A 21,821-nucleotide genomic window follows, 5' to 3' on the forward strand; every position below is an offset into this window, starting at 1 on the left:
GAGCGGTCGGACCGCGCGGCCAGCTCGGACCGACGCGCGCGCGCGCACTTGACCCGCTGACGCTGCTGCGAGGGAGGTCAACTCGAAAACGCAACGGCAGACGCGTGGCGCGTCCGCGGAGCCCGGACTCCCGTGCGGCCCGGTGCCGCGAGACCCCAGGGATTCACTTTTTCGGGTCGTGCTGCGAAACCCGGGTTCGCGCTGCCTACGAAGGCGCGACACGTGCCGCCTGGGCGATGTAAACAAACCCGAGGCGGACCCGTTGGAGACAGGCCCGCCCAACGGGTCGCCTCAGCGAGTGGCAGCTGCGAACTGTCCCGTCGACGCTGTCCAGGTTGACGGAGTTACTTTAAGGGGCCCGTTCACGAGTTCTTGAAACGCTGGATTGGTCTGTGTTGCCCCCCCCAATTCAAACTCCAGGCGCTGTGCGTAGTTGCCAACCTTTGCGGCTGGCTCGTCTCGATCACTCGACGCGAACTCGCTAAACTTGCCGAGGCTGTTGGCCTGCAGCGCACTTCCGCAGCCTCCGAGCGTGCCAGCAGGACTGTAGGCATCGTCTCTACGCGCTCCAGAACCGTAGTTGTTTTGATATCGACTCCGCGGGTCAATAGTGATCGAAACGTTTTGTTAAATCGCATGAAACTAAGCAAGCTCTATTCCATTCCCGCAGCAACTGGAACTTGAGAAGCTTCAACAGGAGTCAGCAGACTCCAAAGGTAGGATTTTAGATTGTGAATTCGCGTGTCCAGGTCCTCACCCGACATGCAATATTCTCCTTTCTTGTTGCAGATCAAGTCCCCAACCTTGCAGTAAGTCCCCAAGCTGCTACGATATATTCCTACAGAGCCTGTGCATTTGTACTGACTGTTGCCCCACTGATTGCAGCTTCAGGATGAACTGGGCGGTCAGAATGATTTCGTGCGGCAGTACTTGGCTGCCCAACAACAGACTTTCGCAATGCAGCTCAAGGAGCGCCGACTCACAGAGCTACGTACGTAAGCCAGCGCGCAAACACAGCCTTCGGTGCAATTACTGGCCAGTCCATTCAGTTAACTGCTTTGAAGATTGAATGAAGGTGTGCTGATGCTTTGACGGCCCCACTGTGCCAAAACGCCAATTTTTGATGATGCAAAACTGCCTCGAAAACCGACTGCATTTTCTTATGAAGTGGCCATCTTTGTACTATGCAGTTCACCACCTTCTAAAATGTCTAAAGGTTAATATTGCAGACCTTTAATAGACAACCACTCAATTTTAGGCAGCAAGCAGTTTTCTGGTTCGAGACAAATCAAGGGTTCAGACTACACTGTGGCCATATGAATATTTGCTGTTTACAATCGTGGCACTCTATATGGTTTACTCATCTGCTCATTTGTGCTCCATGATATTGGAAACCTTGCAAAAAAAAATCTGTCTGCTCAATGGAGTCATGAGCTTTGTCCAGCAACACTGGCATTTTATTTACATGCCGACTTTTACTTCTCTGCAGACCCAAATGATCATATTGATATTATGCACTATAAAGATGGCTCCATTGAAGGATGAACACATTTGCATGCACCATCGTTCATTGATCGGAAATGGAAAAGCCAACAACATGACGAACTGGGCAATTATTCCACTCTGCCGTTAAAAGGATACCCAACCGAAACTTTATATATATGCAGAACGTTCAGAAATAATTTGAATAGGCTCAATAGGCCCTGTAAATGATAATCGCATGCCTGCACTTTGAGCGGATTGCAATATTTTTAATTGTTAATGCCGGATTTTGGCAAGCACTTCAGAATCTACGATCCAAGAACGTGCAGTTCGTCTCGGGAGATCTGGTGTTCCCGTAATGTCATCGTGCCTGGCAGGGCCAAGCGTGCCGTAGTTATTAGCATTGCCACTTGGTGGCATTAACGGGTTAAAAACTCACTCAGGTACTCGAGGACTGAACAAACGCATGACCGCACCAGCGTCACCGCCACCAATGCGTTGTGGAGTGCGTGTGCTGCAGACTGCCTGCGGTTGTGTATAGAATATTACGCCAACATGAAGATTATTACCACAGTGCCGCCATCAGTCAGCTGCACCAACTTGCTTGCAGTGAGATTGCAGTAAAGCGATGCGGTTACTTGGTGAAGCCACGCTGTTGTTTGGTCCACATACTACTTTAACGCCTTTGCGCTCCTTTTCTTTTTTTGTTTAATAATGGAGAAAAATGAAATAAAAAGAAGACATTGGCTGCTACTATAGCAGAGCCAGCTACTTTTTTCGTAGTAGTCGATGGGGCAATTTTATCTGCAATTCTGGGGTTGCTGACAAATTGTCGGTCGCTGCAACGTTAGTTGCAAGTATTGATCCGGATTATTGCTACAATTAATCGAAGGGTCAGTATTTTTGCGTGAAACGTAAAACTGGATTGGGCACTGGTCCGGTTTGCTGCGGATCGTTTTCGAGAGGCTAGTGGTCTCGGAAGGGGAGGGGAGGGTGTGAGCATTCGTAAGCATTTAAAATGTAGAAACATAATGTCATTTTGTGTTTAAATAATGCAAGAGAAGCATAATTTTAATGCTATGTCAGAAAGTAGCGCATCGCTGTTTCAGCGGTTGCTACATGTACACATGCTCATGGGAGACGAGTCCAGTGTCATGACGTGGAGAAAAGTTATATCAGAAGCACACCACCTTTGATTACATAGTGTCAATGTGTGTGGTCAATTAGTGTGTTGTCAATTTATAGTTTGTTGTGACATGTAAGTCACCATGAATACTAGAAAAAGGTCACCTGCATAACAAGGAATGCATATACATAACTGGGATACTCTTTACGGCATGCCTATACTAAGTAACAGTTGCAGCAGCTGCTTTAGGAAGCATTGTAAGCATTACTGAAATATTGAATTTGTCCTTTTTTTTTTTTTTTTCTCGGGGTTTTTCTCAGTACGATAAACATCAACAATCTGGCCAAATTAATTTTTTTTTTCTCTTTCTGCAATTGTCAAGCATTTTTGTTATCGATACTTGTAATTGAGCCTTGAAACTGGTTGGAACACCATGAAAAGATATGCCAGGAAAGGGTGTGTTAGTCCTGGTAGAGAAAATTACTGCTGGTAATGGAAGCCAGCAACATCAGAATGAGCCAACTTAAAGGAAGGAAAGAAAAAAAAAATTTTAAACTTCTCCGGAGCCTTCTTGGCAACCAATATTTCACCAAGAGATTCAGCTTCTTCAGAGGCGAGTCTCTGAGGAAAAAAGTATTGTGGTCAAAAAGTACATTTTACATTAGTCAAGTTCACAAATATTTTGGCAATTGAGTAAATTCTTTTAATTGAAATTTCTTCATGCTGCAAGTGTTACGCAGAGGGTGACATTGAGTTGTGACATCGTCGAGGGCATGTATCTTGGAGCAATGATCGAGTCTGGAGCCTAAGGATATGCAATAATAAGGTCTCGCGGACAATGCAAATTTCATTTGGACGAAAAACTCTCAAATGTTTTCAGTCACTGATGTTTGGGACCCCTCATGGACTGGCAGAAGTGATTGGGGACCCCAACTATGGCGGGCGGTATTGGGCTATTATGATGACAGAATAAACGAGTACTGCTAATTCCTAGTGTGATATGAATTTGTTTTACTATCATGTACAAAAGAGACCTCGCACAAATGTGATGTTTTCTGCATATGACACAATAAGTGGTGTATTGCCTGGCTTCACTGACTAGTAAGGGCTTTGCAGACCGCAAAAACAACTGAATGAGCGACAAGTGCCCAAGCCAACCGAGAGATGGCAGACATACATCTCCCCTGCCATGAGCCACTGTTGAGCCTCTGACAGACCTAGATAGCACGGTCACAGCATACGTGGCTTATATGTGACATCAGTCCGCCCTTTTTTCTGGTGGCCAGAAGCGCCTTGTTAACGCAGCAGAAGCTCGCTTATTGTCTTAACATGTGACGCGAGTGCAAGCTATGTATACATTGGGCAGCCTCGATTGCTGCGCACAAACAGCAGTACTCGGGGACCGACACCCCAGGGGTTAGGGCCCACCTATACCTTGGTCCTTTGTTTCATTGCAGAGGCATCTGGCAGCACTCCAGAGGCACCCAGTGCCACAAGGGAAGCCCCCACAGCTCCTCGGCAGAAAGGCCCGCAGCTCCCAGTGGCCGTCGGAGAGCGGGCAAAGCGTGAGAGCTGGGAGCGCAAACGGGGCCGCCAGTGCCCCTCGTCCATCGATCCGGGTGGCCTGCTCGAGAGTCCCACTCGCGGAGAGCCCCCGCTCGAGGCAGACGCTCCCACCGAAGCCCGCCGGACCCGCCTCTCCACGCGGCAAGGCGACCTCAAGAGCGAGGTCAAGATTGAGCATAACACTGAGCTCAAAAGCGAGCTGCACATTCGAGTCAAAATTGAACCAAAAAGAAAGCCCAAGGCGAGAGGCCAAGCGAGAAGCGAGCCTCGACAGCTGCGCCACACGCTCTCGCCCACCGACCATCCCCCAAAAAGGAAACAGTTGGCAGAGCCGAGCCCAACGCGTTTGCCTTCCGAGAGTGAGGAGGATGCTTGCAAGCGGTTGCAGGGCCCCAAGGAAGAGCACAGTGCTGTTGGAATGCTCCAACGTGTCGTCCGGTCACCACGGAAGGCGGCCATGGCACCAGTTGTGCTCCTGCGACCATTGGAACAACTGCAGACTCCACGGTATCCATCGCGCAGGAGGCAGTCCTCCAGTGATGAGAGTGCAAAGAACCTGCCGCAGGAAGGGAGTCTAACCAGCACGGGAGATGACACAAACAAGCTGACAGCAAGCGACCTCCAGGAGTCTGGGACGGTACAGCCGAGCCTGGACGCTCAAGAAGGGCCCGTTCCAGAGGCGAGACCACGCTCAAAACAAAGGGACTCGGAGGCGCGGAAAAGCAACGCGCCTCTGGAAAAGAGTCTGAATGATTCCACAACACACACAGTGCGTGCCCATCGGAAGCCTCCTAGAGCTCCACCCAAAACCGGTACCATTGTGTTGGATCTGCCTGAAAGTAGGGACGTCACACCAGCTCCACAAGAGGCTAGGGACACGGGATCAGTGATACAAATCAGCAAGCATGTTCTTCGACACACGAGAGCAGAAAGTGGCCAAGTGCTTGAGCATTCAGAAATGCCAGCAACGAATGTCACGTTAGAGTGCAATGTTGTAAATACGACTGACAGTTCCGTCCCCAAGGAAGTTGTGAGTGCAACCACTTCATCTGATCTGGGAGCTCCTCCTTCTACCCAAGTGCCTTTTATCCAGCAAAGTACACCGACATGTTCATTCCCTGCCTCGGCAGATATGCAGTTTGTCTCCGAGGAACCTGGCCAAGAGTCCAGTCAAGACAAAATACCTGTTGCGACTCATGTGCAGGACTCCCAGGAGGCTGTAAATGCCGCCTTGGTATCCTGGGAAAGCTCCCAAGTATTTTCAGAGAGTCCAAATGTTGCACCATGTTCCAAAGACAACAAGAACATTTTCAACATGGCCACTGAAAGAGAGTCTTGCATTGTTTTCAACAAAGACAAACCACCTATTGAGTTTTCTAGGACATTAAAAGAACAAAAACACTCCCAAAACCAGGGGAGTATACCTGACACTATTTTGATGCCGTTTTCCACACCTGGTCCACGTCCCGATGAACTGGAAGATGTGAGCAAAGTCAGCACTTCTGACACTGAAGAACACAGCGTTTTGCTGGACTATTCAAGTATAAGATCGGCGACTGGAATCCGTTCCAAGCCACCTGTGCGGGGTCCTCTAACCGTAGCTGAAATGACAAGTGCAGTGAAGTCCATCTTGGAAACGGCGGTCAACATCCCCGCTGCGGCTGTACACTGTCATGTTGCACTTGACACTGCACCAAACCTAGTTGATGAACTTGAAGTGGACAATGCAACTGATAGCCTGCTGAAGGAGATGTCAATTGAGCCCGAAGATGCTATAGAGGATTGCGTAGCAGGACTTGAAAGAGTTCCAGAAGCAGCAGACTCGCAGCTCCTGGGATGTGACAACCTCCAAGAGCATTTAGTCGGAGAGGATGAGACTCACAAAGAACTTGAGCAAGTAATGGTAGAAACTTCTCGTGCTGTCCTTACGGACGTAATACCTTTGAGTGAAGACCGTGGGATGGCCCCAGCTGACGAGGGTCAGCAATGTTTAGTGACCTCCACAGAAGAGCCTCATTACACAGCAGCGCTTGAAAAACAGAAAGAAGACAGTTCAGCAGCAGCTGTAGTATTGAGCGAATGCCAAGTGGGAGCAGCATCTGAAAGACCAGGTTTCAAACCAGTGGCCGCAGAAGTGAACTCCTCACTTCAAGTTTCTAATGGAGAGAAGCCGTCAACTCCTGCTACGCAGGTTCTCTTGGACGAACCTGCTCAGCCTCCATTACAAACGGAGGAAGCAACCCATACCACAGCACCACCCATTCAATCTGAAACCGTTGCAGCTCTCCGTCCCGTGACGTCAACCTTCTCAGAAGCTTCAGACAGTTCAACTATGAGGTCATTTTCCTGCCAAGAAGACAATAATGCAACAAATCAAGAAGTCAAAATACAAGCTTTCATTTTTCAAGTGTCTGACCTTCATTCACATGAAGTCAGCTTGTCACTAACAACAGCTAACGAAAAATCGGAAAAGAGCAGTGATAAAGCACTTGCAGATGCTGACAGCTGCCTGCCTTCCACTGCAGAGTGCTCAACCCAGCTATCTGAGACAGCTTCGACTGGCAACTTAGCAGGAATGCTACAGTATCCAAATGAAAAACTGGAAGTTGCACTGTTAGACAAGAACTATGATGAGCACACTCACGATGCGTCTCCAAAAACCTGCTTGCACCAACTTGAGCAGAGGCCCTACGTTGCAGAACTGGCATATTCTACAGTAGGAGCAGATGAAGTGCAAGTTGAAGCTCCGACTTCACTCCCTGAGGTTACAGTGGACAGTGGCACAGTTCGTAGATCTTCAGATCCTCCCTCTGGTGCCTCGGCACCTTGTTCGAATCTCAGTGAAGACCCCGTTGGAGGAAAAGCACTGGGAACTACCCTAAGCATAGAAGGAAGTTTGGAAGAGCACCTGGAGACACATGTGGCTTCCATTAGCCAATCACAGGCAAGCAGACAAGATGCCAATATTACCAAACAACAGGATACGGAGCCTGCACAAAAACAAGCAGCTGCCAGTGAAAAAGGGTGTTTTGTACAGCATACATATTATATTGATGCCTGCAAGCCTCAACTAGAAGCAGAACTGCCCACAGTCACAGTCAGTGAAGTGACTACATCACTTCAAACAACTACAGCAGGGACCAGCCTCACAAAACAACAGGATACAGAGGTCGCAAGAGTAAAGGAATCTGTTGAAGACATGCAGTACGAGATTCAGCATCATGCATCAATAGATCTGACAAATGATATCTGCAAGCCACCTCAAGTGGACTCACGAAGAGACCAGACTTTTGAAACAACTAAAGCTCTTAGTCCACAGGAGACAGATGTTGCAAGAGAGGAGTTAACCACTACTGAAGGAATGCCAAGCTGTTTGGAAAACAATGCACCAGTGGATGCTTCAATAAATGTCTGTATGTCTCCCCAGATTACATTGGAAGCTGAGTATATGCACAGTGCATCAATTAGAGCTTCAACCCCAGAACTCCAGGCAAACACAGTGGAACCTGGCATATTAGCAAGGCAGGAGAGAGACAACCGGCCTCAAGGCTATCCACCAGTGGATGCTACAGTTGATGATCTTAAAATTTCAGAGGTACTACCAGAAGAGGATTCTACAACACAAATCTCTGTAGCTCCTTTCAAGATGCTTGAAAGAACCACACTAGAGGCTTGTGTGAATACTCAACAGCATACAAGGACTAAAAGGGAGGAAACAACTAGCATTGCAGAAGTACAGTTCCAAGCCCTCACAATTGTGGATCCAAGAAATGATACCTGTGTCACTTCCCAAGCAGAGTTGGAAGAAACATCTACACACCCTACAGCCATTGAGATCGCAGGTTCAGAGCCTGATGTGTTAATGACAGAGACTGACATCACCAGGCAACAGGGTGCAGATGTTGTAATCAAAGAGGCCGTTGAAGAAGCTCAGTACCAGTCGCAAGACTATGCATCAATAGATGTGTCCCCTCGGGAGAATATGGAAAAAGAGTGTACTGTAGTCAATAAAGCGTCCATGCATCAGGCAAACAAAGAAGACCTTCACATTATTAGGGAGCTGGAAATAACCAAAGAAGCGGCTGCCACTGAAGAAGCACAGTCCCAAGATGATGCATTGGTGCATGATAGAACTGATGTTTTCAAAACTTGTCATGTGGGGTCAGAAGAACCCATAGACACAACAATCTGTGAAAGCACCATGCCCCAACCAGCATCAACAGTAGAAACGTGCAATATCATGCAGGAAAGTGGACGGACTGCAAGGGAAAAAGCGACTAGCACTGAAAGCATGCAGTACCAATATCAAGGCCATGTTTCAGTGGATGCAGCAAGTGATGCTTACCATCTTGATTCTGTGAAATTAGAAGATTCTTCAACACCTTCAGTGGCCATGAGAGGGACTGGCTATACTAGCAAATGCTACATGGGCATTGCCACAGAAGCAGCATCTACCACTGACCTACCATCAGACCAGCTCAAAAACCATATATCAGTGGATGATGCAAGAGACGTTTGCAAGGCCTCTCAAGCAGAATCAGAAAAAGAGTCGGAAATTACTGAAACTTTAACTACCGTGCTACAGACAGACCAGGACACAGAGATGGTAAAGGAAAATGGGGCAGTTACCGAAGGAATGCGGTGCCATTCTTGTGCTTCTGAATCGGATTATGAGCACAGGTCTAGTGCAATCAGTGCTATCCCCATTACAAACATAGAGATTGCTGCTGCCAATCAGCGAGACGTGGGGGTTGCAAAGAGAGAGCCCACGGCCACAGTAGAAATCCAGCGTACGTCAACAGATGTTACAGTTGATGCCTGCAAGCTTTCTGAAGTGGAACCAAAGTATCCGCCCATGGATACTGCAACTGCAACCAGTGAAGCTCCAATTATGATAGTTCAAGAAAACATTGTGGAAACTGGTGCAGCTTGTCAGCAAGATGCAGAAATTTCAGAGAAAGGGTTGGCAGCCACTGAAGAAATGCAGTTACATACAGAACATCATTCATCAACAGATGCTACCCTTGTTGCTTGTGAGGCTTCTAAAGTAAAATCAGAAGATCAGCTTGAAGACACCGTTGTCGGTGACTCTCTGATTTCAACACATCAGTCAATTACCATACAAAGTGATGTTTCCAGCAGCCAATGTGACACAGAGGCTGTAAAGAAAGAGGCGTCTGTCACTGACGGAATGCAGTGCCAGATGCAGAACCACTCAAGAGATGTATGCCAGCTTTCTTGTGTGCAATCAGGATTTCAGCCCACAGACACTACTAAAAGCAAAGCTTCTATTGCAACATTTCAGGCAACCATTATGGAGAGCGATGTTACTAGCCAACAAGGTCCAAAGTTTGCTACTGTTATTGAAGGGGGCCACTACCAGTTCTCAAATCAGGCACCAGTTGATACCTCCAGGTCTCAAGTGCAACCAGAGGAAGAGCCCACAGTCACAGACCAAGCCAGTGCAGCTCTTGCGGCAACTCTTCAAGCAACGACAGCAGACACAAGTGCTACCTGTCAGCAGGACACTGAGGTTGACAAAGAGGAATCAACTGCTGTTCGAGAAGCACACAACCACCTCTCAAGCTCTACAGCTACAGCTGATGAATGCAGTGCTTTTCAAGCCGAATCTAATAGGGAGACAGCAGACATCGCAATTACCGGCACTGTAGAAGCATGCGCTGAAGCCGTAAGCCAACTTCAACATTGTATAGCAAGCATGCCCAAAACATTCGCTGTTACGTCTGCGGCTTGTGCCCGTGACATTACTGAAACTACTAGTCAACTGAACACTGAAATATCGAATGCACCAGAATTGCTGTACAGCATGGGCAGTATGGCTTTGCTGCATAAGGAGCAAGCACAAACAGAACATCCTTATGACTGCACTGTATCCACCAGATGCCCAAACAGCGCAGATGTTGCCTCGAACATTGTGACCACAAGCTCTGCCTTTGAGTTGGCAATGCGGAATGTACCCCTAGAATCCCATCCAAAGGAACCTCAAGCATTGAGTCACATCAACATAAATTTACCCGGTGCAGCAGCCATTAAGGCTACAGGTGTAACGACAGACAAACCTTCACAGATATCAAGCTTGGGAAGTGCAGACTCTTCTCAACTGGACGTGCTTTCTTCAGTGTCAGATCCTACACCTTCCAACACTGAAAGGTGTGATTCGACATACGAAGCTTGTAAGACGCCCAATTACAGTCGCAGAATTCTACATGAACGAATATCCTCCACACCTGACAGTACAGGTACTGAACGACCAGTGCTAGTGAGTGTGACATGCAAGGACCAAACTCCAAGTGTGACGGAGATATCAGAACAGAAAAAGGTTGTTGAGAGTACTTCAATTTTGGAAACACTTAATTTGCCTTCATCATCAGAATCAAGGGAAGACCGTAATGCTGGACTCAAATGTCCAGAAACATCACAGCTAGCTGGTAGCATGCATTGCCCACCAATTACAGAGTTGCACACAAAGACAACCGAGGAGAATCGAGATGTCCAAGCAGAACAAGGGCATGACGTCGAATGTCAACCCTGTCCTGGTACTTGTGAAGGTGACGAGAGGCTACCTGGGAACCTAAAACCCAGTATGTTGAGAGAGGATCTCGATGAAACGCTACCCAGCTGTAACGTGAGTTTGAGCGAAAGATGTCAAGAAATCAAAGGTGCCTGTATGACAGAGGGCAAGGCCTCATTTGACAACACATCAAGGTGCTCGAACTGTCCCCAAAGCCAAGAGCTTGAAAAAGTGCCTTCTACCAGAGCCTTATCATCGTTGGAAGTTGGCATAGAAAACCCGATTGGTAATCGGCCTCAAGCAAGCAGCAGCCTGACCAATCCTAACTCCTTTACGGAGACACTAATGCAGTGTGGTACGCCTTGCCATGTTAACTTGGACGGTAAAGAAGAGACAAGCTCTGTGCCACAGTGTCATCGAGCAGCTCCAAAAGTACAAGGTGACATAGTAAGTTCTGTTCATTTCTCTTTGATGCAGAGTGTGTGAATCGGTGATCCCAGGATCGAGAAAAAATATTTGCAACTCAAAATGCACATTTTTCTTAAATCAAACAAAAAAATTCGGCAGAGACACTTAAGACTGCTTACGTGTAGGAATGTGAAAGCATTCCTACACACAGCGCATTCTTACAAGCAGCGCGCCACGTTTTCCTTTTTCACACGGGCTCCGGCGGTGACATCTTTGCTCCCCCACTGCGCAGGCGCGGCGAACCCCGCCGGCTTCCATGATGAAGCATCTGCGTTGCTGTGCTTTCCTTTGTGTTTTTATTTCTGAGGTGCGTTCATTTTGACCTTGAGCGCCCCTGCAGGCTTCCGTGATGAAGCATCCGCATTGCTGTGCTTTTCTTTGTTTTATTCCTGAGGCGCGTGCTTGACGACGTAATGGTGTGACCATCTTTTGGGCACAATGCCGCCGCTTTTTTGTGCAATGGGACAAGTAAGGCTTTCGCCTTAAAACCGCCAGTTGAAAAGGCCATTCAGGGCTCTCCCACCATCTATTCCAGAGCTGTCATATGCAATAACAACACAGAGCTTGGAATATTCAAAAAGTAGTAAGTCATCTTTGTAGGTCTTAATAACAATAATAAAATCCGTGAACAAAAAACAATTAATGAAAATGAATGCACAGTCGCTGGGAGCAAAACCAGCACAAACAAACTGACTTCTAGAGTCCGATTTCTCCGAATGCGCAATTGCTGAGAGAAAAACAAGCGCAAAAAAATTGAGTGACTTCTAGAGTCTGATTTCTCTGTGTGCATGACTGCAGTGAAAATTGAGAGGAGTCTTGACATACTATTCTACAGTCAGTAACAGGTCAAGAGTTCAGGGGAAGTTCCTTCCAACCCTTTCCTCTAGCCGAGCGAACGCTGGAGAGGAGGTGACCTCCTCGCCAGCATTCACTTTGCTAAAGTGAGAAGAGGTGGGAGGAGCTTCCCCTGAACTCTTGACCTGTCACCGACTGTACTCCGTGCCACTAGTTGCGTGCAGTGTAGGCAACGGCAGGCGAAGAGAGAAAGGGTGTGCATTAGGAAGGCGGAATGGGAGAAGATGGCAATGGAGGGCGAGGGAAAAAAGGGAGAGCACTAGGAACGTTACAGGAGAGAAGGTTTCTCCTCCCCTTGCCCTTTCTCCCCTCGGCTGGCATTGCCTTCGCCTGTACTGCACACAACATCATGTGGCACCGCACCATTTCTGTGTCCGTATCTTCTGCAGCATGCATTTCGCACCATCAAATTAGTCCTCAGCAAGGCTTGCCGAGAAAAAGAAATCTAATGGTGCCAAATGTATGCTGCAGAAGTTACAGGCACCGGAACATGGTCCGGAGCAATTGCGGCTGATGTGACGTCAATGCAAGCCATGTATACATTGTACAAAAATTTTTTTCTTTTTTTTTTTTTTAAGGAAAAAGGAGGGGGGGTGTTGCAGCCTTTACTGCACCTGTTGGATTTGTGTTTTCAAAAGACAATATTTAGCTTTAAGCATTCAGGACAAGTGGACGTTGAGGGTGGAAGTTTGTGCACCAGTGGTTCCAAAAACATGCACAGGCATCAACAAATCAGGTTATTCGTGATGAACAGTACCCAGAGGCTATCGACACAGATAGGACAACACAGGGGTACAAGGTATGGAGACCTTTTTGTGCATGTGTTGTCCTGCTTGTGCCCAGTCTCTGGCTTCTGTTCATTAGTGTTTACATTCAAATTGGTGATCCTTGGAGGCCTTGTCTAGACAGGTGCAAAGCCTATCCAGACAACATACGAGAAAGATGAAACAAATCTGCTCAAGTAGTATACTGCTACCTAGCTTTGTGTTTGTGTTGTCACTGTATTTATTTGGTTTGCCTGCCACTTCACCCTGGTTTAAGATGCCCAGTCATGGCTTGCACTGGAGTTGCAAGGTTTATACTAATAGTGCTTTCTGCTGCTTTACTGTTGCACTAGAAAACTTTTTGTCCATGCTCGCTGAACATACACCTTGAAGCTCGTCAACCGACGGGCAAGTAGTTAAGAGGTCTTCGCCTCCGTGTTTATTTTTTAGGCTTTTCTATTCTGAGCAGAACAAACGGCACTGTCGGGCTCTAAATTGCACGACGGTGCACGACGGAGGGGTGGTAAAAACCGAAACACGCTGCTTACCTAATGGATCGCTGCACGCATTCAGATTCCTTCACGCTCGTGGCACGTGGTGTCCTGCCGTGCATCTGTAGCGGTACGGTTGCAGTTCTCGACATTGCGGTTGGGCACTTGTTCGGACAGTACGTCGGGTCTCATTATTCTGGTCTTGTTCAGTAGTGAAGGTGCTCGTGTCAGGTTCTCGCTTGCCTTGGGGACGAGGGACGGTGCTGAAGGCATCTCGTCCTCTCCGCCGGGGCACCTTCGTGTGGCTCGCGGGCTCGCACGTGCAGCGCTCTGTTGGAATGCAGCACTGCTAGCGCGGCCGGCGCGCCGGCGCGGCTAAAGGAAAGTGCAACGGTGCAACTGTGGAAGGTAAAAGCTGATAAAAGCTGTACAAGCAAGGGCAGGAGGCGATCGTAGCGCTGTTAGTGCCCTAGCGGAACTTAAAGCCTGAGAACTGTGATCGCTGCCGATCACCACGCCGCCTGGTCCATTTTTCCGGCGTAACCGCGGTCGTCGATCGAGAGCGTACGTTACATCGAAGATTAACGTTGCACGCTAGTGCTAATTTCAGCGGCTTTCATCGTTTCACTAGCGTAGGCTTTGCCGTCGTATTTTCCGCTTTCGGAAGACGTCCTGATCTTCGTAAGTATCGTGGATGTTTTCGCGATCGTACGAGGCGACTTTTATGTCCCTTGATTTGCTCCGTTGCGTACTCTGCCACCCCGGAGTGCTTGTGTTCTCTGCTCGCGACGCGCCGGTGCAATTAGCTTCGTTTCATGGCTGAGGGGAAGAATGAAGCAACAAGCAGCATCGACGATCGGTTGAACGTGTTTCAAAGCTGTGATATGCCTGCTCTCTGTAAGAAATAACTGAGCTTGCTGGTATACCCACGCAGCCTGCAAACGAAGGCGTCCCTATTAAGCCTAAAACGTTTTTTTTTTTCTTCTCTTCTCCTCCTCTTCTCTCCCTTCACCGTACATCCGATTCCTATGTGTGATACGAGGAACTACGACTATCGAGCTATATAAAGTGTGTACTTAATCAGCAGGAATTAAGGTTGTCGAAACGTGGCCGAAATCTACTTTGCCGGTCCGGGCTCCGATCGCGTCTCAAGCGCGAGACACATGGACGGCAGAATCGTCCGATCCGACAGTTCGAACGCCGCTCCGAATTGCCGCACGCGACAGTTTGAGACACACGCTCCGACCTTGCATACCACACGACGATCCTTTCGGCTCCGTCCAGGAGGTCCAAGTGCTCCTGTGGAGGTCCGCGTTCGTATACAGGGTAGGTCTTTGGTCCCAGATTGATGGTTCAGCTCGCACGAGCGAAATTACGAACTCTTTCTCGCTAGCGCGTGCATTCTTTGCTGGGGCCATCTTTCTCGAATGGGTCAACGGAATTCACGCGTCCGGCTTCCCGTCGCCCAGGGGGGCTATATTGCACGTTTTGGACTCCCAGGAGACTAGGGAGAAGGAAGTGACTTCTACAACACAGCAAATGCAGATTGGATGTTGGTTTTGTTTTCTTCTGTCAACACCCAATCTGCGTTTGCTCTAGTCGTTGACGTCACTTCCTTCTCCCAAGTCTCATGGGAGTCCAAAACGTGCAACATAGCACCCCAGGTCAGCCCCGTTTTCTTGTTCGTCCCGCCAGACCCAGTACGTCATCATGACGAAAATAATCCCTGGAGAAGGGGAACAAGAGGGACAAGGGACAAACACACATCTCCAAACACAACTAGTTGACTGGTGCGCGATCGAAAAAATCCGCCTGGTCCGGTTATCAAACCCAGGACCTCTCCATTTCCTATGGAGCACTCTACCCTCTTGTTCCCCTTCTCCAGGGATTATTTTCATCATTCTTGTCCAGCTCGCTTGCACCTTTGCATTTAATTGCATTATAATCATATCCTTAAATTGCAAGCTTCACCCTTGTTGATGTTAGACTGGTGGCAGCTGATAAAACCCGTTTGCTCTACCGACGTCTAACCCCTGGTTAGCTCAGTCGCTAGAGCGCTCCACTGGAAATGGAAAGGTCCCGGGTTCGATAACCGGACCAGGCGGATTTTTTCGGTTGCACACCAGTCAACTAGCTGTGTTTGGAGATTTGTGTTTGTCCTTTGTCTCTCTTGTTCCCCTTCTCCAGGGATTATTATTGTCATTCTTGTCCAGCTCGCTTGCACCTTTGCATTTAATTGCATGATAGTCGTACGTCATGACGTTCGCGCTAGCTTTGCTATCATTGGCTGAGCGCTTCCGACAATCAGTCTGCCGTGCGAAACTATCTGGCATGTTGGACGCATGCCGCATCGCCGTTCCAACCTCTGAAGCAACCAAACTTTTCAGATCGGGCAGTCGTATTGCCGGATCAAACGTCTGATTGGATAGATTTTTCGCGCATGTGTCTCGCGCTTCGTACGTGCACTGCACATCGTCTAGCTGATCGCTTGGAAAAATTCCCTAGGGTTGTCCCGAGGTTACTCTATCATGACTATAATCGGAACAACAGTCATTACACATAATAAACACCAAGTTTATTACAGTAATTTCCTTCCTGCTGCCGCCACAAGTGTTTTGAGGATAGCATGCAAGATTTAGAAATGACTTGGTTGCTCCTGAATATGCAGCTGGACAATTCTGTAGCAGTCTCTGCGCCATTTGAAATTCCGCTATTAAGGGGTAATGGGCATTTAGAAACCTTTGTATGTTTGACTTGGGGAATATGGGAGTGGGAACTCTCCTCGCCATGGGGAAAAGTAATTTCTGAAAGATGGACAAGTTGTTTATAACTTATCTGCTTGTAGCTTATTGTGATAATCAAAATGCTCTTTGGAAGAAAAAAAGTTGTTAGAAAAAGTTAGAGATTTAATTGTTTAACTTGGAATTAATGCAAAAATTAAAATAAAAGTTTGAAACATTTGTGGCTATTCCTGATCACACTAAATGAAAAAATACAGAAGTTCAAATGTGTGCCCCGTACCCACCGCTATCACGTCTGCAAGTTAGAGCACTGTAGCTAACTTTCTTTTTGTCTGTCTGCAAGTTTGCTTCTGTGGTGCTGGTGCCATTCAAAGAAGCTGCTGCAGGCCGCAGTGCATATTTCGGGCCTCAGAGCTGAAACATTGCTGTGGGAGCTCAAATCAAATTATACAACACCTTCCACAGTCATTGCTGCTGCTGTCATCCAGAAAACGAGCAGCAAAAGTAGTTAAATTGTGCAATTCAGGCCGTCCAGCTCACATCTGCACCAAGTAGTCCTATTAACTAGTACACGAGGAGCCAAGCTTTAAGCTCCCTATTGTTGGTATCCCCTAGCTTGGAAGTGCTGCATTTAAGGGAAGAGAAATGCCTTTATTGGTGTGGTCAAATCTGCAGTTTGTTGCATGGGTTGTGTATAGTTAGCTTTGCCTCTTTCGCTTCAGAAACAAGCGAATGATGGGAATCACTTGCTTCAATAAGCCTTTATTTTGCCCCAAATGCTATACATAAGCGACGGAGAAAATAACAATATTGATCGTTGTTCGGCCGAGTGGCATCGATAGACGTGAAGCAGTTCGGCCTTCTGAAGCCACCAGTTTCTGACATGTGGCTCTGGCCATTCTTGTATGTTAATAGATTGCAAAATTTTTTATTGAGTATGCTTAAATTTTGCAGTGTAACTCAATTGAAATTGCGGGTAACTTTGTGGAACCCAACCAAATCATTTCGGGTTTTAGTTCTTTTTCAAATGCTTGTCACAGCTATTGTTTGTGGGGATACCAAAGTCTACGATTTATAATCTGCTCTGTTAGATATGTTCTACGGAATGCATTCAATCAATAGACGGCATAGACTTTGCGATCGAAAACCGTAAATGACTGCAAGTATGTGCGGCCAGCATATGATCACAGTTGTCTCGTGCACGAGGGTATCCTTGATTCTAATTAACTCTAGCTTTGGCTACTTCTTGAGCTTCAAGTGCAGTTTGCCAGCATTCTGTGCAAGGACGGCCGCCTCGTTAGGACTTCAGTTTCGCGAGAAAGCGTGTGATCGGAAAGCCGCCTTCCATGCTCAGGCTCGCTTAATGGAGCGTATGGACATGAAAGCAAGCAGAGCAACTGAGAGGGTACACCAGCACAGAAACATGCGCACAATAAACTGACCAGCGCGAACATAAAGACACGTAGCAGGCTGGAATTCATTCCTTACATGTCGCTTTTGTGCCCACAACGTTAGGGCTGCACCGGATTATGATGGCGTGGGAATACTTCCTACTGGCAAGTTGGAAGCCATTTCGTATTGTGCCACTTGCTAAGCTGTTTTGACAGCTGCATTTGAAGTCTGCCAGGAATTATGGTGGGAAAACATTGCTTAACATTCGTTGTAATCGCGTAGATTGTACCGCCGAGTATGTAAGGTTTATACTGATCTGGCCGTCGGTGACCGGCTCTTGTGACCCTCGAAAGTGTTTTGGTCACCCTGATTATCGTCTGTCTGCACCATGCGATCTGAAACCAGATACCCCAACATTGAAATGGATGCGTGGTAATGTTAGTGCACACCCCTGTGGCATACTATGTACTCCGTTTCACCATAACTTGGCAAACATTGAAAGCCACGGTGCCAGTGATCCGGGCGGGGCGTGTGACAACACAGTCTGAGTGCTTTCCTCCTGCAGAAAGCTGTCGCATGCTTTGCCAAGTTATGCTGAAACAGAGTATAATACCTTGGGTCACTGGTTATGCTCGATACTTTCAGTTCAATGACTTCAATAGCCAGTTCATAAAAATTCTGAAAGGCACTTGCTTTGGAGTATGAGTCGGTATGTGACCTCCCAGTTGGTGGGTTCAAATCTTGACTGAGGTGCCCATAGTTTGAACAAGACTTGCTGCAGTGAAGATGTTGTGCAATTGAGCTTTTGTTTGAATGTCTAATGATCCCTCTGTGGTCTGAATTAATTCTGTCCTTCATTGGAGAGTGCCAGGTGCCCATTGTGCTGATTTGGCACACAAAAACAACCTAAATTAATTTTTTTAGCAAAAGGCTTTCTGTACTCCACTTGGCTACTGTGACAGTGTAACCGTCCTGTATGTCTCGCGAGTCAGTGGGGCTCTATAATTCCTGCATTGGAACAAGGTGTTGGAAATAAATTGAATGTGACGCAAGTAGTGCATGCTCTTGCAGGTTGAACCTCGGTTTCACCTATTGCTGGGATAAGTCTGACTCCATACCAGCTTTGTGTTGCCTGAGGTCCAGTTTTGAATTAGGTGAAAGCGAGAGCGCTCTCGGCTCCTGTTTGGACGAGGCGCCACAGCTTGTGCATAATCAACAACTGAGACATTTTCAACCCATTTGCGAGTTTACACTCCGGCACCATTTTGGTGAAAACATTTCGTATGCAAATGGCTAGAGAGATCTCGTGGCCTCTGATGTGCTTGTCCTTGGTACTTCTTCATCCACCAATCGACGTCGGCTTGTGTACAGGACAAAACGTGTACGGCACAAAACAATGCGCTGAGCGAAGTGCGGGTTGTCAAGGACCTCCAACTTGAAAGAGCAGACAATCACAATTTCACCCTGTGTTCGATCTCGCTCTGCCACGGCACTCGTTTTGTAGCAGACTATCAACTATTTTGCCGATCTGTCGGCAGACAATGTGTCAATGTACGGAGCTATCTTATTGTATTTCCGCCTGCGAATGATGCTTCGTAGCAGACAGATCATTTAGCTCGTGTTAGCAGCCTAACCATCTGCGAAGGCAACCTTGGCTCGCTCCGCGAGAGGCAACTTAGATCTCATGGTGACCAAAATCAGACTTCCCATTCCAAAATGTGGCGCAATTTGGTGATCTCGGTGTGGCACTGCCCCATTACCTTGCCGCAGAACCGGCTGGGCACGGGCCACGATGTGCTAGGCCTCGCGAAGCGGAGCAGCAGCAGCAGCAGCACCAGTGGCAGCAGCACCAGCGGTAGCGGCAGCAGCGGGAGTACCAACGGAAGCAGCGAGAGCGACAGCAGCGGGAGCAGCGGCGACGACAGCAGCAGCAGTAGCAGCAGCGACAGCAGTGCATCGGACGAGGAACGTGGAGCAGCCATGGCACGCCTGAGAGGCCGCGGGGTGCGCAAGCAGGCGGTGCGTACCGCCAAGGAAGCGACGTCGGACCAGGAGGCCTCGGACCGGGAAGGCTCGGACGGTGAGGAGAGCGACTCGGGGGGCCAGGCACGCCGCCTGCTGCGCAATGGGCGGCGGGCCCGCTCTCCGCCGGAGGAGGGGCGGGTGACGCGGCGGACGTTGCGGCAGCGCAAGCCGGGGGGTGACGCCCCCGACGAGGCCCCCAAGCGAGAAGACTCGTCGGACACGGAGCGGGACGGCAGCCCGGCGGAGGAGCGGCGCTCTCCCGAGAAGGCGGCAGAAGAGGATCCCAATGGTAAGGTGGCACCGGCGGACGAGGAACAGCAGCCCAGCGGCCCGGCCTGGAAGGAAACGCTGGCCATCAAGGTGCTCAACCTGAGCTCGGATTCGTCGGAGTCTTCGGAGGCGGAAGAGGAGCGCGTGGGACGGAGGGCCCTCAAGGGGACTGGGCCCACGTCTCCTCCGCGGTCCCCCTCGGCGGCAGCTCCGGAAGCGGCATCGCAGGAGGAGCGGGAGTCTCCTTGCCCGCCAGCTGAGGAAAGCTCCAAGAAGGACGGCGCCGTCGTTGGGGGGGTCGAGGTTGCCGAGGAAGACGAGGCGGGACGGCCCGAGTGAGTGCACGGGGACTTTCTCGTTGCATGCTTTTGACAGTCTTGTGTTGGGACTGGTTTTCTCAATTGCATTGTGCCAACTTCAACGCTGCATCGGTTCCGCAGCTCTTCTCTATTGTTGCCTCCATTATGATTTTGCAACAAAACTGTATGCCCGCAAGACCCGGGCCTATAGTTCTGTGCATCTCGGTGCCCCTCTAGAGTACCGTTACAATATCAGGGGTGGTCCATTTGTGCCATTTTGATAAATTCCCGCTTGCCTGCGCCTTGCTGTGCCCAAAGCGAAAAAATGCGCCAAACTGTGCGAAAGCAAACAAATCTCTGGACGAATTGGTTTTTGGGAAGTTTTTGGTTTTGTCTGGCAACTGGAAATCCAGTGGGGTTTGGCCGTCACAATCCAAGCCAAGTTCCTGGCTCTGCGGCATTGTTTCTCACCAATTTTACTGATATTCCTAACATAGCGCAGTTTTAACAGTTAGTTGCATTTAGAAGTGCACTACCGAAGATTAGCAAGCGCAAGTAATTCCTTTTTTTTTTTTTTTTTCTGTGTGCCCATGTTAGGAAGCGTGACATTGTTTTATGGGGATGTGCTCTCGCATGGTTCCCATTTCGTTAGCATGCTCGGCTGGGACTGCTTGGTTACGAATTGTTGCATTTTCACGTCAAATGATGTGAATCCTTGATCATACTACTCGTTAAACTTTCTATGCATAAGTGGTAAACCCAGAATATTTTTATTGATTCTTTTGCTCGTTTCACGTGAGACTGTCAAATCTGAATCAAAGCGCGGGTGCTCTCGCCATAGTATTTGTTGTATGTTGTCCTCACCACCATTACTATTCATAGTTCCCCGTTTCCTGTCTGTGTAACTATGATCTGTGTCAGAACTCTTGCATATTCTCATCATCAGATCTAGCATTCTCATTAGTTTTTTTCTGCCTTGTGTTAACATGCCAAAGTTCGTGAACTTTGATTTATGCCTGGTGAGTTCTCTGGGTCACAATTATTTTGTGATGCCATTATTAGCAACATATTACATTAAAAAAATTAAGTATATGTATTCAACCACCTAATTTTTTTTTTTTTTAAAGTTTTGCTTTAGTTTTAATTTTTGTATTTAAATGCTTATTTTGGGACCTGCTTATTTCTTTAGTATTTCATCATTTATGTAATCTTGTCTATTTTCCGGCCCTAGAGACTCTGACGGGTCCCCAATCTGGCTCTCTGGCCAAGACTATCTGACATGCATAATCTAGGGGGTTAAATTGGTACTCTGCATTGATTGCTCAATGGTTATAGTTAGCATGCTTCCGTAAATCCTGCTAACGTTTGTCTACTAACACTAATGGAGACAAAACACAAATTTATGGCACAACTTCACAGCAGTCGAAGGGAAATTTGACTATAGTCTGTGACAGGTTACGAGTAAAGTGGAAGCTCCTCCCACCTCTATCCATTTTAACAGAGCGAAGGCAGGAGAAAAGGTCACCTCCTCTCCAGTCTGCTAAAGTGGACAGAGGTGGGAGGAGCTTCCACTTTACTCTTAACCTGTCACAGACTATAGTACAGTATAACTGCTAACTTTGGGTTTTTAATGGGCATCACACAACTTATCACATGTATGCATGCCGGCATTACTAATGGGGAACTGCACCCAATAGACCCTTTATGGAAGTCAGTCAAGCAACTATGAGATACTGAAACCGCCGCCTTTACTGCATCGTCGTTTCGGAAGCAAGCGATGGCAGGTGCTTGTGGCAGTTACTCCCGGTAC

At 48.1% G+C, this 21,821-nt stretch overlaps 2 protein-coding genes across 7 annotated transcripts in view; one reads left to right on the forward strand and one right to left on the reverse strand.

Annotated features, from left to right (window-relative positions):
- Positions 1-13,701, reverse strand: part of LOC8028774 (VPS9 domain-containing protein 1) — a 32,237-nt gene extending 18,536 nt beyond the window's left edge. For 2 of the 3 annotated variants that reach the window (XM_029986931.4, XM_029986934.4), the window contains exon 1: positions 13,342-13,673. The gene's annotated coding sequence lies outside the window, so the exon portion shown is untranslated. Of the gene's footprint in view, positions 1-13,341 lie in introns of all 3 variants that reach the window. The other variant, XM_029986935.3, reaches the window with a different exon arrangement.
- The window catches only part of LOC8028776 (serine-rich adhesin for platelets), a 32,403-nt gene that overhangs the window by 174 nt on the left and 10,408 nt on the right, over positions 1-21,821 (forward strand). For all 4 annotated transcript variants that reach the window (XR_005717850.3, XR_005798984.2, XM_029986958.2 and 1 more), the window contains exons 2-6: positions 671-716; positions 790-809; positions 886-991; positions 4,066-11,153; positions 19,188-20,047. Coding sequence is in view for 2 of the 4 variants with exons in the window: in XM_029986958.2 (XP_029842818.2) it covers positions 671-716; positions 790-809; positions 886-991; positions 4,066-11,153; positions 19,188-20,047 (8,120 nt within the window). In the remaining 2 variants the exon portion in view is untranslated. The remainder of the gene's footprint in view (positions 1-670; positions 717-789; positions 810-885; positions 992-4,065; positions 11,154-19,187; positions 20,048-21,821) is intronic.

This window comes from Ixodes scapularis, unplaced genomic scaffold, assembly GCF_016920785.2.
Source record: "Ixodes scapularis isolate PalLabHiFi unplaced genomic scaffold, ASM1692078v2 PGA_scaffold9__187_contigs__length_104089568, whole genome shotgun sequence".
Taxonomy (NCBI): domain Eukaryota; kingdom Metazoa; phylum Arthropoda; class Arachnida; order Ixodida; family Ixodidae; genus Ixodes; species Ixodes scapularis.